The sequence below is a fragment of the Eptesicus fuscus genome, chromosome 17, assembly GCF_027574615.1.
Source record: "Eptesicus fuscus isolate TK198812 chromosome 17, DD_ASM_mEF_20220401, whole genome shotgun sequence".
In the NCBI taxonomy this organism is placed as follows: domain Eukaryota; kingdom Metazoa; phylum Chordata; class Mammalia; order Chiroptera; family Vespertilionidae; genus Eptesicus; species Eptesicus fuscus.
Window position 1 is genome coordinate 37,859,860 of NC_072489.1, and position 16,221 is coordinate 37,876,080.

General features: G+C 43.9%; 1 protein-coding gene across 2 annotated transcripts in view; it reads right to left on the reverse strand.

Moving 5' to 3' along the window:
- Window positions 1-16,221, reverse strand: part of MYOF (myoferlin) — a 132,326-nt gene that overhangs the window by 99,974 nt on the left and 16,131 nt on the right. For both annotated transcript variants that reach the window (XM_008156899.3, XM_028133162.2), the window contains exons 2-3: window positions 15,654-15,709; window positions 12,957-13,048 (exon numbers count right to left, since the gene is read on the reverse strand). In XM_008156899.3, the coding sequence (XP_008155121.2) occupies window positions 12,957-13,048; window positions 15,654-15,709 (148 nt within the window). The remainder of the gene's footprint in view (window positions 1-12,956; window positions 13,049-15,653; window positions 15,710-16,221) is intronic.

Here is a 16,221-nt window from a genome sequence, read left to right on the forward strand (position 1 = left end):
ATCTGGGGTCTGTCACCCAACCACATACATTTAGCAGGAGTCATACTGGTAATTAATATTATATTGCACAAGACCAGAATGTTGCCATGGCATCCTGTTTCACCAAATGGCCCAATGATGTGAACCACTTGCATATGGTTTCTTGGCAAAGTACACTTTCTTGGACAGAACTCCAGAAGAGACACTCAACAACCCTGATGGATTCTAATCTCTTTTAATATCACACGTAGAGTCAGTTAACGTCAATGGAAAAGGAAAGTTCTGTCTCCAGAGGGCTGAGTGAGCTTCTCAGCCCTTTTAAGTCAATATAGAAATTAGGTCTCTCAGGCGATGCTGAGAACTGATAGGACCTTCACAGAAAACATTTTCAGACCAGTACACAGTTTACGCAGTGTGTTTGTTAGATTTTACATGCATATGGTTTCTCTTCGCTTGGATTTTTATTCCCCTGGCATATTGAGGACAAGCTCCTACGCATGACTCCATCTGCACCAGATGAAACAGGTAAATCTCCCACACAAGGTCAGAGTCCCTGGCAAAATCTCTTCTGCGTCTCATTTAGCCCCACATGGTGTGAGCCTGAGAATTTCTCTCCATGTTTTAAAAATAGGGCAGTAAGCCAAGGCGATGTCTAGTTGAGTTTTTAAGAGGAACAAAATGTGCAAATTGCAGCTTTCAAAGTCATCTGACAGGTATTGCCAGTCTAAAGGAGGTACTGTCCTAGAAAGATATGGAAACATATTGGATTTTTTTTCTCACAATTCTATGATTCAGAACCTAACTTTATGATTTAAATCGTGACACTGCACCCTTAAACATATACTGATCTGCTTTTGCTAATGTCGAGATGACCTGAATCTCTACCAGCAATAAATAAGTATTGGAACAAAACAGAAAGTACAACTTGCTGGGATAACGCTGAAGTGAAAGAAGATGGCCTGGGGTTAGACCAGCATTTACCAACCTCAGCACTCCTGATACTTTGAACTGGACCACTCTTTGTTTTGGGGGGGCTGTCCTAGGTCTTATCAGATGTTCAGCAGCATCCCTGACCTCTACCCACCAGCAACTCTACTCATTGCCAATTGTCCCCTAGTGAGCCAAAACGCCCTAGGTTGAGAACCTGTTCTAGCCTTAACACTGTGTCCCTACGTCCTTCGAGGCCTTAGCTAAGTCACCTAACTCTCTGAGCCGGCTTTATTACCTACAAACAAGTGAACTGAAGTAAGTAATTCCTCAGACCCTTCTCAGTTCTAAAAATCTGCCACGAGGCTTATGTATTTGATGTCTTCTACATGTATCTATTTAGAAAACCATATCATGTTAAATATTTGTCTTAAAGTCCTTGTTCATTGATTTAGGGGTAAAAATACCCTAGATGGGTCCTTAATGGACAATCCAGAATACTAGGCAAAGGTTATGCCTTCAAAGGTATTCGTCTATAATGTTGTGAGTCAAACTTCAATTCACACAGGGTGCCAGGAGGAAAAGTTAGGCCAATAACAGACATGTGAAACACAGTGAGTGTTAGGTAAGACAATAGGGAGTGGTGGGACTTGTGGCTAACTGGAGAGACCGGGCTTGCTTAAAACACAAAGCCTATCTGCTGGCCTTTTATGGTCCCGAATGGTCTTACAACTTCATTCTGACTCATCCACTATCTGCTGCTTTCTTTTCCCCTTGAGAGAAGGTGATAACAGGTAACTGACCAGGAATGGAATAAAATAAATGAAGCCAATTATACAGCCTCACTGCAATTCCTTCTTCAGAAACCTTTAGTGCCATTTCTTATGATTTTCTTTTCTTCATAAAACTCTGATGCTTTTGTGTCAGGGGAAGAGGGGCGTGGGGAATGTAAAAGAAAACTTGAATTTCTTTTTATCTGAAGTATCGATGGTGAGTTTAGATTAAATCTCCAAAATATTTTTAATAGCTGGGTTCAGCTGAAGAAAAATGCAAACAGTTATAACTTCTAAGAGCTTTCACTATAAGTTGAGGACAACAGCCCCTGTGGGGAAGTCTGCGCTCCGTAGGAGCAAAGGCATGCCGGCTGGCCTGGCCTATTTTCTCTGATGTTGCCTGGATACAAAGTACTGTGAGTCTGGGAAATGATGACTTGGCCTCCTACACGGGGCATAAGAACAGTTCAGTCGGACCACAAGCCAATTTCCTTTAAAGGAGATGACAGTGAACCAAGAACCCTTTTTCTTTCGTATTACTAATACTATAAATATGTTACAGTGTGACAGTAATGTGGAGGTTTTGCTCTGTACGTTCATGGAAAAATAAGAGTCTCCCCATGGACTCCACCCACCACTAAAACAGATGGGCCACGTCTCCAAAGGAAACTTTATAGTGAAAGAATCTCAAGGCCCTTTGGCTCTCCGGCATTACTGGTGGAATTAATAAAATGCAGATGTATTCTGACGTGCAGAGAAAGCCAGTCCTGCTCCTTCCTGTTCCATCCATGTCCATGCAGTTTCCAGTTGGGACTGTATGTGACTAGCTCTAAGCAGCGGGAGTAACTACTTGAAACTTAGCTGTTACGATGGGAGGAACAAAAGAGTGTAGTTGGAAACTCGTCAACTTAGTCGCGCAAGAACTTCTTCAACTGTTTCTCTCTTGTTAAAACAGAGTCTGTGTGTTTGAAAAAGAGCGTTAGCGTGGACACAAATGTTAACAGCCGCATGCCACTATGGTGAGTAAGGGCTCTGCTGGCTCAGTTCTTAATCAGGGAGCTCTCGGACACGGAGCTGCCTGTGCAGCAGGGACACAGCTCCCCGGAGCACATGAGGAGGGAAGGAAAACTGTGGGAGGCTGGAAAGTCATCGCATGTTGCTGCACTGTGTCTGCCCCTACAGACATCGCGACTTCGCATCCTCTGGGGTGGAGAACAGTCCCCAGCGGGGCTGGGGACAAGTACTTTTCTGAGCTGCTCCAAGGTCCCTGCAGAAAACCTGAAAGGACCATTGCCTACCCCTCTTTGAAGCACGGGGCTCTCAGCCAGCTGAGCCCAGTCACTTGGGCCTTGTCGCCTTTGGGAAGGGTGGGGGCGCTGTCACCCTTCCCCACACGCGCTCCTCCCCTGGGCCAGTATCTGGCAAGCTCCTCCCTGGCTCCAAGCAGAAAGCAGCCGGGAGAGCCAAGCCACACAACCTCAAAGGGCACTCCCCGTCACCTTCCTGAGTCTCCAGCCAGCCCATCTTCACTCCCTGAATTAGTTCAAATAGCATTCCTCAAAATGTGGTCCCCCAGACTTCCCCGTGACAGATGACAGAATAACCGGGCGGTTATAGATTCCCAGGATCCTGAGGCAGAGTTTTCTTTTAGTTAATTCTTATACCCAGGAAGTTTGAGAAACAATGGTTTTAGTGGGATAGGGAAAGGTGGAGGGGTGGGCGGAGGACTGGGGGTTGGAAAAAGCGGCTGCCAAAGCTGGATCTTGGGGGAAGAGGGTGTGTGTACTTTTAAAAGCACACTCAATATGATAACATAGGCTCATATCTGAAAAAACGGGCATAGAAATCCAATTATTTAATAGAACAAAATATAAACAAAAGTCAATTAAAATCTATGTGGCAGGTCTAGCCACATGCACCCTTCCTATTGCTTCCTCTCCTAACATCACACCAGGATTAGAGAGCCTTGAGGTCTTTGTCCTGTTCTTTGAAAAGGGGCAGGGGTTTTTAGAATACATATATATATAAACGCTGGTCCACACAGTGGTTCCCAAACCTGGCTGTCATTAATCCATCCACCCCTTGGGACCTTATAAGGTAAGGAGGACAGCATAACACAGGGATTAAGATCTTGGAGGTAGGCAGTGCTGGCTAATTTGTACTCATCCTTGTACTATAGGTTAACTTCTCTGAGCCTCAGTTTCCTCATCAGAAAAATGGGCACAATGAAAGCTCCAATAGCATTGTTGTGTGGATAAAAAGGGGGCCACATACTAACCCTGACAAGCTCAGGGGAGGCCTGCACGGTTGGCCTTACAAACTTGGGAGACCGAAAGTAACCACATAAGATGGTCTGAACATAAAAATTCCTGACTAAAAGTGAGTCATGGAGGGGAGACAAAGGTCAAGCTTTATCTAAAGTGAGCCGGTCCTTGTTTTGCATCGAAGATAACATAGCTCTGAAATGACAGAGTAATCTCCTTTTCCAGATCCCTCAGGATAAGACCAGGACCCCCTCATTGTTATCTTGTTTCCCCCCCATACCACCTCTGTGTGCCGTAAATGTTAATTGTTAATTATCCTGTTCCCACAAAGGTCAAAGAAATGAGTCTTTCCCTTTAACTTTTTATCCAATCCCGAGGTTTCCTGCTTTGCCTTCTCCTGCCCCCTTAATCTGCCACCAATGAATTCCATGTACCCCTCCTTATGTCTCCTTCTTTGATTCTAATGTATAACATAAGCTGCAAAACTATCATTCATTCTCTGGAGCATGTTCTCAAACTGTTCCTGGTAATTGTCAGTTTGGCTCAAATAAACTCTCAATAATCCTCTCCAGGTTTGGATGTTTCTTACCTCGACAGTTGTAAGGATTAAAAGAATGACGTGCAAAGTGCTTAGCAGCCACTTTTTATTATTATTTCACACCCTGCTCTAGAAAAAGGGACCTAAAAAACAGCATGTGACTCCAGGCCAGGATTTGCAAGGAAAGCTGATCTGAACTCATGCACAGCCTAAATCACAGGAAGGCAGCTTTACCTATCCAGGGGTATGGGTAGGGGGCCATGAATGAACAGGTAAGAACCCGTTGCGACCTGGCTAGTATGGCTCAGTGGTTGGAATGTCGTCCCTTGAACCAAAGGGTCATGGGTTCAATTGCTGGTCAAGGGCATGTGCCTGGGTTTCAGGTTTTATCTCCACCCCGGTTGGGGCGCATGCAGGAGGCAACCAATCAATGTGTCTCTCTCACATCGATGTCTCTCTCTCTCCCCCTTTCCTCCCTCCCTTCCACTCTCTCTAAAAATTAATGGAAAAATATCCTTGGGTGAAGATTAAAAAAAAAAAAAAAAGAACCCACTGTAACTACCCACATCCATTTCTATTCAATCATTGTGCAAAATTCTTCAAGCCGTCCTTTCTCTTACATACATCCAATAGCTCCTACCCCACCCTCAACACTATACATACCATGAATCTGTTTGGAAATAAGTGTTATTTTCAGGGTTAGACCAGAAGTAAACTTTAAGCTGTAGTTAAATTCTAATGAAATCCAATTTAGTGGAACCTGAATGAAGTTTTCAAAGCCTTACATCTCATGTTGCATTATAAAACAGACCCAAAACAAAACCCATATCTAACCCAGCAGGCACGTGCATGCACACACACCCCTCACCCTATCGTTTTCTTCTGTTTTCCTGCTTTACTTTTCTTCTTCATACTTACCACCATCTGATGTACTACATGTGGATTTATTTATTACCTGTTCCCTCCGCTCAGATGTAAGCAACCCTCCCCCCATGCCTGGAGCAGTATCTGATGCATAGCACACATTAGCAAATATTTGCTAAATAACTATATTAACTGATATGTCATTGAGGATAGTCCAATGACCTTACAAATGATTTACAGGTTATAAAGCTCCCTATTCTAAGAGATGGTCCTCCAAGTGTGCCGAGAACCAATTCCAGCATGCAGTAATTACAAGAGTTCCGTCAAAAGGTTGGTGAAACTTTGGGGGCTCAACAAGGGTGAGCCACATAGGTAATTTACCTGTTGGAAATGGCTAAATGGCACTTCCCCCAAACCTGAATAGGATTGTTAGCTGCCAGACAGCTCAGGGCATTTTATTGCCTCCTGTTGGCCAAACACCTGAACAGCTGCAGGCTATTCTCCAAACTGACAATGTTTCTGTATATCCTTTGATACCTTACCCTTTGAAGTATATATGTCCACTTTGCCTTAGGATAAATCGTGTGAATAAAAGCACGGGGTCCTGAGACAAGGAGAGTCTTCAGTTCCCTTTAGCTGAAGCTCCTAATGCCTCTCAAAAATATCTTTCGTCCTTGGACTCCTTTTTAATCATCTACATGCAGCCCCTTTCTCCAGAATGCTGAACCCTTTGTAAGGCTGGGACAAGTTCCCTGGCACAAGTGTAACTGGAAGATAATTACCATTATGAAATGACTTTCTCTTCTGGTCTTTCTGGGTGTCTTTCTCCAGGGCTGTGGCCATGTTTACTTAAGAGATGATAACAGATGCCAGCAGGACTGCACACCTAATTAATTGGCCTCCCCAAACAGTGGGCATCGGCCTCTCCAGCCGGAGACAGCCGCCCAAACCAGCTTTGACCTTTTCCTAGCTTTGCCACTCTACTGAAAGGATGGAACTACATAGAACTCACAGCTGAGAATCCTAGTCCACAGTGACATCTGCTCCTGGGGTAGATTCCCACACAGCCTGAGATCTTCTCCAGTTAGAAAGCCTGCCTCAACCGTGGGCCGTCCCTCCCTCCTCACCAGCCATACGAAGATAAGAAACGGACATGGGGACCACCTGAACAAATTCCACTCCCGTGTTTAGACGTAGCAATGTCAGAAGCGAGTCTCATTGCTGGGAGAGATTTAACTGAAGACAAGGTCTTTTGTGTACATACCAGGAAGTGAAAATTTCTCATAAGCAACTCCACACTGTTTCCCACCAAACTAACTCCATTCTAAACCAGTCTTTCTGTTTTCTCTAATTAAAACATAAATAAATAAAACCTTTGCCCAGGGAGTTAGTATTTTCACAACCCAAACTAGTCCTTTTTCTTTTTCTAATTCTATAGCCCCCGGTACCACCGTGTGTGTGTGTGTGTGTGTGTGTGTGTGTGTGTGTGTGTGTGTGTGTATTTCCTCTCACTTTCACATTCTGGCACCCTGGCCTTCAACCCAAACACACACACACACACACACACACGTGGAATAAATCTTGGAAGGTCTGAGCTCTGTGTAAAAAAATTTAACATAACTAAATTAAATCCATGTGTTTCTACTCAAAGAGCTGAGTGACTTTCAGCGATTCGGTGAACCTCTCTGAGCCACATTTTCTCATCCATAAGTTGGAAATAAGTCTGCTTCAGAGTCATTACAACAATCGAATGCAATTATGTGTGAAATAGCATTAACACAATGCCTGGCACATGGTAAGCCCACAATAGATATTAGCTTTTGTATTGTACCTCAGGAAACTGAAGTAATTTTCCTTAACTACATAAAATTTGCCCTTAGTCTACCATTTATTGAGGAAGTATTACAATCCCCTTATAAAGATGAAGAAACTTTTCAAGAGTCACACAGGCAGTAAGAGCCAAAATCCAAACTAATCACATGATCATACAGCTGACCACTTGCCCACACCTCCTCTTATGCAAGAGCTTGGGTGAATTTCTTCCTAGACATATTATTAGGTCTTAGGCATCTCCCTCTTACTCATACTATAGCAGATCAGATGCCTGGCTCAGTGATTGATACTCAGATGATGTTTCTAACTTTGCTCTGTATTTGTGTGGGGGTGTATGTGATGGCAGTTTGAATGCACAAGTGCACACATGGAGGGAAAAATGAGAGTACTAGGAATGCAAACTCTAAGGGATATAATTATGGTCTTTTACCTCAGACATTGTAATTTGCATCTCTAGATGTTCAATTTGGGTCTTTTTTATATCTTCCATGTCTCTACTTAACGTACTCAAGCATACTTCTACCTTCTTGAATCATGGAATATAATTATAATACTTGTTTCATTGTTCATGCCTACTAATGATATTATCTATTAATAATAAAACATCTGTTGTTTTTTCACATTGCTAAAGTAAATCTTTCTGGGTACTCTACCTAATGCTCATAAATTAGCTTTCCCACTCTGGCTGGTGGGAGCATTACCAATTCCCAGCCCTGTGTGTGTTTCAAGGAATATTCAGATGGTTCTTTTCCCTGCCTCAGAGAGTAGTTTCCTCACTGCCCAGTACTCAATTGAAGTGTCAAGAGAACCCTCTGTAATCAGGGGTTGTGTGTGTGTGTGTGTGTGTGTGTGTGTGTGTGTGTGTGTGTGTGTGTGTGTGTGTGTGGCTCTAGACTCCCATCTGCACCTCCCCGACTCTGGGAGACAACCAGGGTGGATCTGCTGAGTTCCCTCTCCCTGCAGCCTGGAAATGGTCTCTGGGCATTACGTTGGATGCTCACAATTATCTCCCCTCTCTCTCGGGGATCACCATCCTGTGCTGCCAATTTCTAATATCCAAAACTATTGTTACATATATTTTATCTAGTTTTTTGGTTGTGTCAGGGAGAAACTCCACGTAAAACAGCATGGGCTTTGGGACAGGTATTTGTTTCTCTTGTGATCCGACCCCCCTGATGTTCTGACTCCTTTGCAGCTTCAACCCAAGTTGGAACCAGAAAGCTGTTCCAGAGAGCTGAGCTGGACAGTATTCATATAAATGGCCCATTATCAGTGGGCTAGTTGTTAGATTCAAGGTTGTTTAGAAATGTTACATTTCATTGATGTGGTTGTATCATAAACTCACTTGTTCATTCATTCATTCAACAAACATTTATTGAGGGCCTACTAAGAGCCAGGCTAAGTGCTGGTGTTAAAGCATTGAACACCATGGCTATGGACCTTCCTGTCTAGTAGAAGGCCAAATGAGTAAATAAATTGATAAGAACATTTCAGATGGTGGTGAAAGCTGAGCGAGGTGAAGCGGATGAATGGACCACAAATATCCTTGAGTACTTGTCTAAAACCTAACCCAAACAGCCACATGCCTGGATGGACTCCCTCCACCTTCCTGCACCCACATGAGCTCCTTAGCAGGAAGGGCTCTGAGGAAATAAAACAGGGCGGCGAGATGGAGAGTGACGGCAGGGAGGGTGGTCAGAGATACTGAGGTCAGAGATGACAAGATTTTACATCTGTTGCAGGCAAAGGGAAAGAGCTCTCCATGCAGAGGAAACAACAAATGCAAAAGCCCTACTTAGTATCTCTTTTTCCTCCCTGGCATGTGCGCACAAACACACACACACACACACACACACACACACACATTTGTAAATATCTTTCATTCCTACATTTCCAAGCTCCTGAAGATTATTTTTCTTTAGGAATTTAAGTGGAGTTCAACAGGACCAGGATGCCAAGATCAGTGTCCCAGCCTCAGCCCCTCTGAGCCTCAAATCTCATCTCTGCTTCTCAAGGTCATTGTGAAGATGAGCTACAGTCTCCGAATTTATCTTGTCCATTGTGGAGCATGAGCACGAGTGCTTTAGTATTCAATAGTATAAAAATGCCTACTTAAAATGTTCACCTAGGGAGGAGCTACCAGTGGATAGTGAGTATTCTTTTATTTTTTTCAAAATTAGAAAAATTACTTCCATTTTAGTCAAAAGATAACCAATCATTCCACCTACATTTTGGTTCCTATAAGTTTTCAGTACAGTGTAAAAGTCAAGAGTACAGGCCTGCCCTGGCTGGTGAGCATCATCCTATGCACCAAAAGGTCGCCAGTTTGATTCCTGGTCAGGGCACATTCCCAGGTTGTAGGCTCTGTCCCTGGTGGGGGGCATGCAGGAGGCAGCCAATCAGTGTTTCTCCTACATAGATGTTTCTCTCTTTCTCCTTCTCACTCTCACTCTCTTTTCCTCTCTCTAAAATCAATAAAAGCATACACTTTAAAAAAAAGAGTACAGGCCTGGATATAAATGCTGACTCTGACACATACCTACTGTGGGATCTTGAGCAGATCACTAACCGCTCTGAGAAAAAACAGGACCTGCCTCCTAGGGTGTCTAAACGGATTAAGTGGGATAATGCATTCAAAGGCTCAGCATAGTCCCTCCCTGGCACTCCCTAAGTCCTCACTGACTGGTGGCCATGTTGCAAAGGGAGCTCTCATTCTTCAGCTGTCTGCAAAGGGAACTCTCGTTCTTCAACTGCTGAGAAAACTCTTCCACTCTGACGTTTCAGCTAAAAATATCATTTCATGCTCGTCATGTGACCAAGAGGCTCCTCCGGCTCTTCTCTTGCCCTCATTCCATCTGGCTGGCTGGTTGGATGACTATAAAGTGAGGAAGAATAGAGCCTGCACTGAATGCCCAGCCCTCTCCCAATGCCTGAGGAGGGATGCTAGTGACACACAGGCGCTGTGCTCCCTTGGATTGGATGGGGCAGTCGCTGTGGGTGTGGGCATGAACGCACAGGCAAGGCCAGGCAGCCTGGCACTGTTTGCTTACAGGCCCCGGAGCAGCAGATGTGAGAGCCTAGAGCAGCAGACATATTTGCACAGCCGGTCTCCACAGCAACAGGAAAGTTAACAGGCAAGACATTCCTTAAGCTGGGAGAAAAATCCTCTGCCCCCACCCTGTGCTTCCAGGTGAGGAAAACGTTCCAACACTGAGCGGTGAGCAGTGCTCAAGGGCCGAAGCTTTAGTAGAAAAGCCAAGAAGAAGATATGGGGCCAAAACACACAAATAGTTTGAACAATCACACAGCTATGAGTGTCATTTTTTCCCTGCAGGTAATGTGACTAACGTCTACACATTGTTTAGTTGGAGGAAACAAGGCCAAAGGTCACAACTGCTGGCTGAGGAGGGTAAGAGGACAGGCATCCCAGGGCATCATTATCACACAGTGTTCACTCCAGAGCAGATAGGGTGGGCCTTTCATGGAAGACAGGAAACAACCATGCAGGGAAATCTGCGGGACAGAGAACTAATCTCCTAACGCAAAAGACCAAAGACCTCCCCCAATGATCCCGCCTCAGGGCCCAGAATTCCCATATTGTCCACTCCTTCAGATAAGTCATAGTGATCTCAGTCCCAAGGTCATCGCTCCTGGGAAGTTAACACAGTGAACTCTGAGCAGCCCTTACATCATCATCTGTTTCTGGAAAGTTCCTTTCAGCCAGCAGGACCTTGAAGGACTGAGACACAGGACACACAAGTTTTGTTGGAGAAAAGAATTGGCAGATGGTGCACATGTGGCCCAGAGGGCAGGCCCAGTGGGAGCCGGGAGCAGCAATAAGGACAGTGGGTGCTGGGAGAAGTCAGGGGGAGGAAGCCACCCAGAAGGAGGGGAGGGAAAGGTTGAGAGCTAATGAAGACCAGCTTCAGGTTTGGCCTGGAATCTGCCTTTTTCCGTTAGGCCTAAAAACTCCCCTGTCCCAACAATGCCACAGGAACAGCTGCTCATTTTGTGTTCCTGCTCAGCAGACACCATGGCACCAGGTGCAACCTATCTCAGCAAGATGCATGGAGCCCCCAACTTTAGAAGGACCCTTGTAACAGGGCCCACTGTCGTTTTCTTTGTTCAAAATGGCAAAGAAAAATGTCCAGGACCAGATAGACCGCACATCAATTCTATCTCCAGAAGTACACACCAAACGCTCAAAGTAGGTGCCAACGTGGGCCTTGGCGGGGATTTGTCCTCTCCCATCACTGCTGTCATCCAGGGGCCCCACTGTGTTTCGACAGGTGTAAAATGAACACATAACAGTCTCCCTGCTTCCTAGCTGGTTTCAACTACACAGAAAGCCTGGGTGATCCTTCTAACATATAAGTCAGATCATATTCAAAACCCTCTAATGGATTCCTGCTTGACTAGGAATGAAACCCAAAGCTTGTGTTGTGGCTCACAAAGCCGTGTGCTGTGGTTCTGATGACCTCATCTCCTTCCCCTGTCCCAGCTTCTCCTGCTCTCTAAGCTCCACCTGACTGGCCTCTTCAGTGCTTCTCCAACATCCCAAGTGATTAGGGCGACCATCTAATTTAGTGGCCAAACCAAGCCACTGCTGACAGCAAAAGAGGCATTATTAATCATTGTGCTGCAACCATAAACCAGGACTGTCCTAAGCAAATCTGGGCACATGGTCACCCTACCTGAACGTGTTGCTCTCATGGCAGCCCTCTGATCATACCGAATGTACCTGAGGCTCAGGCATACATTTGTAAATGCATTCCCCTTCTACTAGGAATGAAATTACTACAAATTGGGATGCTTCTTACAATTGACACAGGTATTTAATATCAGGCTTCCTTCTCCCCCAAACCTGTTATTAATTTAATAGTACTTCTTATGGTCAATGACATCTTACAATCAAAGATACCGAGTAATGTGGCTTCTTATGTGGTATGACATAAAGGAGAATTCAATGATCAGAGAGCAGGAATGCCCTCCTGCCAAGCATTTATTTCCATCGGAAAATAGTAAGTAAGTAACCTGGTGTTAAGCACGGGTTTCTTGTAAGCTAGTTTGGTTTGAACTATTTACCTAAGACTGGCTTCTGAGTCTATAAAAGGCCCGAGTCCAGATCAAGGAATGAAGTGAATTTACTGAGGTCACTCTGTCCCCTGGAAACCTAGTTGGGAACCCCCAGCTTTACCCAGGGGACTACCCTCGGTGCCACCATGGCGTACCATCACACCCCCTCCCCCATTGGAAATTGATAGTGGCAATAAGACAAGGAAACTGGTTTAGATCTAATAAGGTTTAAAGGTTTAAAAGGCTAATAAGACATTAAAATGGAGGTGTGGCTGGAAGTATCACTTGAATGAGATGTATATGGGTCACCAGTACACATATACACACATAATTGGGAGAAAGTATTTTGCCTGTCCAATATAGCTGCAGTTCAGATAAACCACCAGAAGTAGGAAATGACTCTATGTAATTAACAAAGAAGTTTCTGGAGTGTAAATAGCTTTCAGACTAAGTGCCAAATTGGATAGACTATGGTGGCTTAGTGTCTGCAGCCTTTTAGGAATATACTAGTAGATGTTTGAATAAAAGCACCGTGATTGATTAACCACAGCTGATATTGGCTCAGAAGTGGGGGATGACATGGAATTAAAGTATGATTATATTGGAAGTATTATAAAATGTTATTAAAGATGTGTTCCTTCAACAAAATAAACAACAGTAAGATAATATATCAAATGAGAAAAAGAGTTGAAATCAACTTACTTATTTTGTCCAATTGTCTCAAAATCTTTCACAACAATCCCAAGGGAGGATGAAAAGTCGAGTGGTATGCCCCTCAAATCAAACTCCAAAATCTGTCCACAGAAAGGTTACGAAAACAAAAAGGCTGTTAAAAGGATCAGGGAATACAATGAAATGTACCAACACTAAACGCTGGGTCATTATCTTCACCAATGTCAACCTTTCGAATTTATAGTTAGATGGAAGTGATTAAATTATAAATTAAATTCTAAGCCTGGAGGCTGCTGAGGGTTGTGGGAAAGCAAACCAGACTTAGCCTCCGAGGACCCGGTGGTGACTCCTGGCTTCCCATTTACCAGGCTCTGTGTCTCTGGACACGTCACCAACCCCTACCTCATGGTCAGAGAACTGACAATGCCTACCACAACTGTTGCAAGAATAAAATAAAACGTAGACGTGAAAATGTTTTCTTCAGTGGCTATTTTTAAATTACTTGCTCTTCCTAAACATAATATTATCAAAGAGATGAATGATCTAGAAAACACTTTCTAAAATGCATCAGCCCCTCATTCAATGTCCCACTGTGGCCAGTGCTATAGTCAGATGAGACTTTCATCTTAATGCAACAAATCACTGTCTACTGACAAATGTAAAAAAAAAAAAAAATCAACACAGTACCACTGATGCCTTTGATTGATTGTGTAATAAATGAATTAAATAAAGCAGTATCTACTGATGACTTAATGCTCCTTGTAATGGGTCCGGAATGGATGGAAAATTGTCTCATAGCTCATATTAGAACACACCTTCTAATCCTAATGGGTTTGGGGTTGGCATTTCATTTGGTTAGGTTTCAGTTATAAAACTGCAATTAAGTTTACTTGAGCCCTGGGCGGTTTGGCTCAGTGGATAGAGCATCAGCCTCCGGACTGAAGGGTCCCGGGTTCGATTCTGGTCAAGGGCGTGTACTTCAGTCGCAGGCTCCATCCCAGACCCTGGTTGGGGTACATGCAGGAGGCAACCAATCGATATGTCTCTGACATCAATGTTTTTCTCTCTCTTTCCCTCTCCCTTCCACTCTCTCTAAAAATCAATGGAAAAAATATCCTCGGGCAAGGATTACCAACAAAAAAAAGTTTGCTTTATAAATACTTTTGCAATATGAGGGAGGAAAGGGGTGGGAAACAACATGGTGTCAGATGGATGATGCCCTGGACACACTTGCTCACATGATCATACACCTCTCTGCCATCGCCCATGTGGTCTGACCTCAAATATACAGAGGCACGCTAGCATCACTCAGACATGAAGCACTAAATGCACACGTACATGTACTTTTACTTATTTTATTCTTGGAGCTCTGTGTGAGGGCTTTTCAGAAAGGCATTAAGAAGCTTTTTGCCTTCACCTCGTTCAGTGAGGAGGTATGGTCTTTATCATATGGAGATATTGAAACTAGCTGGGAGAGGAAGTCTTCACAGACTCCTTAGTGAAAATATCGAAGACATTTATCACTGCGCTTACCCAGGGAGGTGTGACTGGCTATTGGAAAAAACAATGGGGCTGACAATCAACTTTTCAAAAATTAGCCAGCATAGGAAAATCCTACTCAGTGGAAAGAATGACAATTTTCACATATCTATAAATATATTAAATACAGGGGAGGGGGATAAATAAATTATATTATATCCCTTCAATACAATATTACATAGTCGTTAAAAATGCTTTTGAATGAAATGATATAGGTATGTGCTTAGGATATAATAGTAAAAAAGTAGGATAAGAAACTGTACTTGCTTTATGAAGCTAATTTGCTAATTTTAAGATATCACATTTTATTAAACATATTTACTCAGTAAACATTTATTGATACATCCCATATGTTAACAGTAGTTGCTTCTGGATGGTAGGACCAAAAGTAGTATTTTTTTTGTTAATCCTCACCTGAGGATATTTCCTCCATTGATTTTTAGAGAGAATGGGAGGGAGTGAGGGAGAGAGAAACATCTATGTGAGAGACACACATTAATTGGTTGCCTCCCACATGCTCCCCAACTGGAACTGGGATCGAACCTGCAACCCAGATACGTGCCCTTGACCAGGAACCAAACCTGCGACCCTTCGGCTCACAGGCTGAGGCTCTACCACTGAGCCACACCAGCCAGGGCCAAAGGTCATTTTTTATGCTGATCTGAAGTTTTCAAAATTTTCATGTTAAAGATATATTATTTTATCAAAATAAAAACAGTAAATATTTTGACTCAGCCAGACACACAAAGTATCACGTGGTACATTCTTGATTAGTCACACACAGATATGGTTTTAATTATGGAGCGTTCCCTCTGGGACTCTGGAGATGTTCTAATACCACCCCCTTGCTCTACAGATGTGCCCACATAGGCAACATGACTGGACCAAGGCCGCACAGCAAGCTCAAGGCTGCTGCAGGCTAGAACCCAGCCCTCTTCACCGCACCGCTCACCACACCTCCACTGCACAAGACGTGTCACTGTGCTCTGTCTCCTTGAACTGCTCTGCTGTCTCCTTGGCCACAAAGGGAGATGGAAGGGGGACGGATTGCGGGGGAGGGGGTGAGAGGTGGAAAATGCAGAGATTCTCCTTCCAAAGGGAAGTGTTCACCTCTGACCAAAGATGGGGTAATCAGATGTAGTTTATCCGTTGAAACAAAGTTGAAAAAAATAATAATAATAAAGTCACCTCATTCCAGACAGGGTTGAGTTCATTATCAATTTTCTTTGTTTTCTTTTTCTCATCTGCAAATAAAAAATAAGAGATACCAATCAATTAGAAGTATTTATAGAGCAGGTACCATTCATTTGTTCATTCAAAGAACATTTCCCCGAAGGCCAACGATGTGCCTGTGTGTCCCGTTCATCTGTCTAGGGTAGGGGCGACCTGAATCAAAGTTTTCCAGACCCAGCAGCAGGTTTCGGTCTAAAACGTTTCTCCCATCGCCAGGTCTGGGATGGGGGACTCAAAATCATGGAAATGCTGCAATCGCCTGCCTCTCCCTCACCAGTTCCTGTAGACCAAGGTTACCCAGGGCCTCTGTCTCTCCAGCTTTTTGCAGAAAGAAACCAACAAAGCTAACCTTTGGCATGCAGGTGTCCCCGTTTTATAAATGAGGACACACGACTCCAAGGAGTTAAGAAAGGTGTCTGAGCTCACACGTGGCAGAGGTGCACCGGTACGACCTGGAGTTTCAGCTCTGAAGTCCATGCTGCCTCTGCGTGTGGTCCAGACCCTGATGCAGTTTAAAGATTAA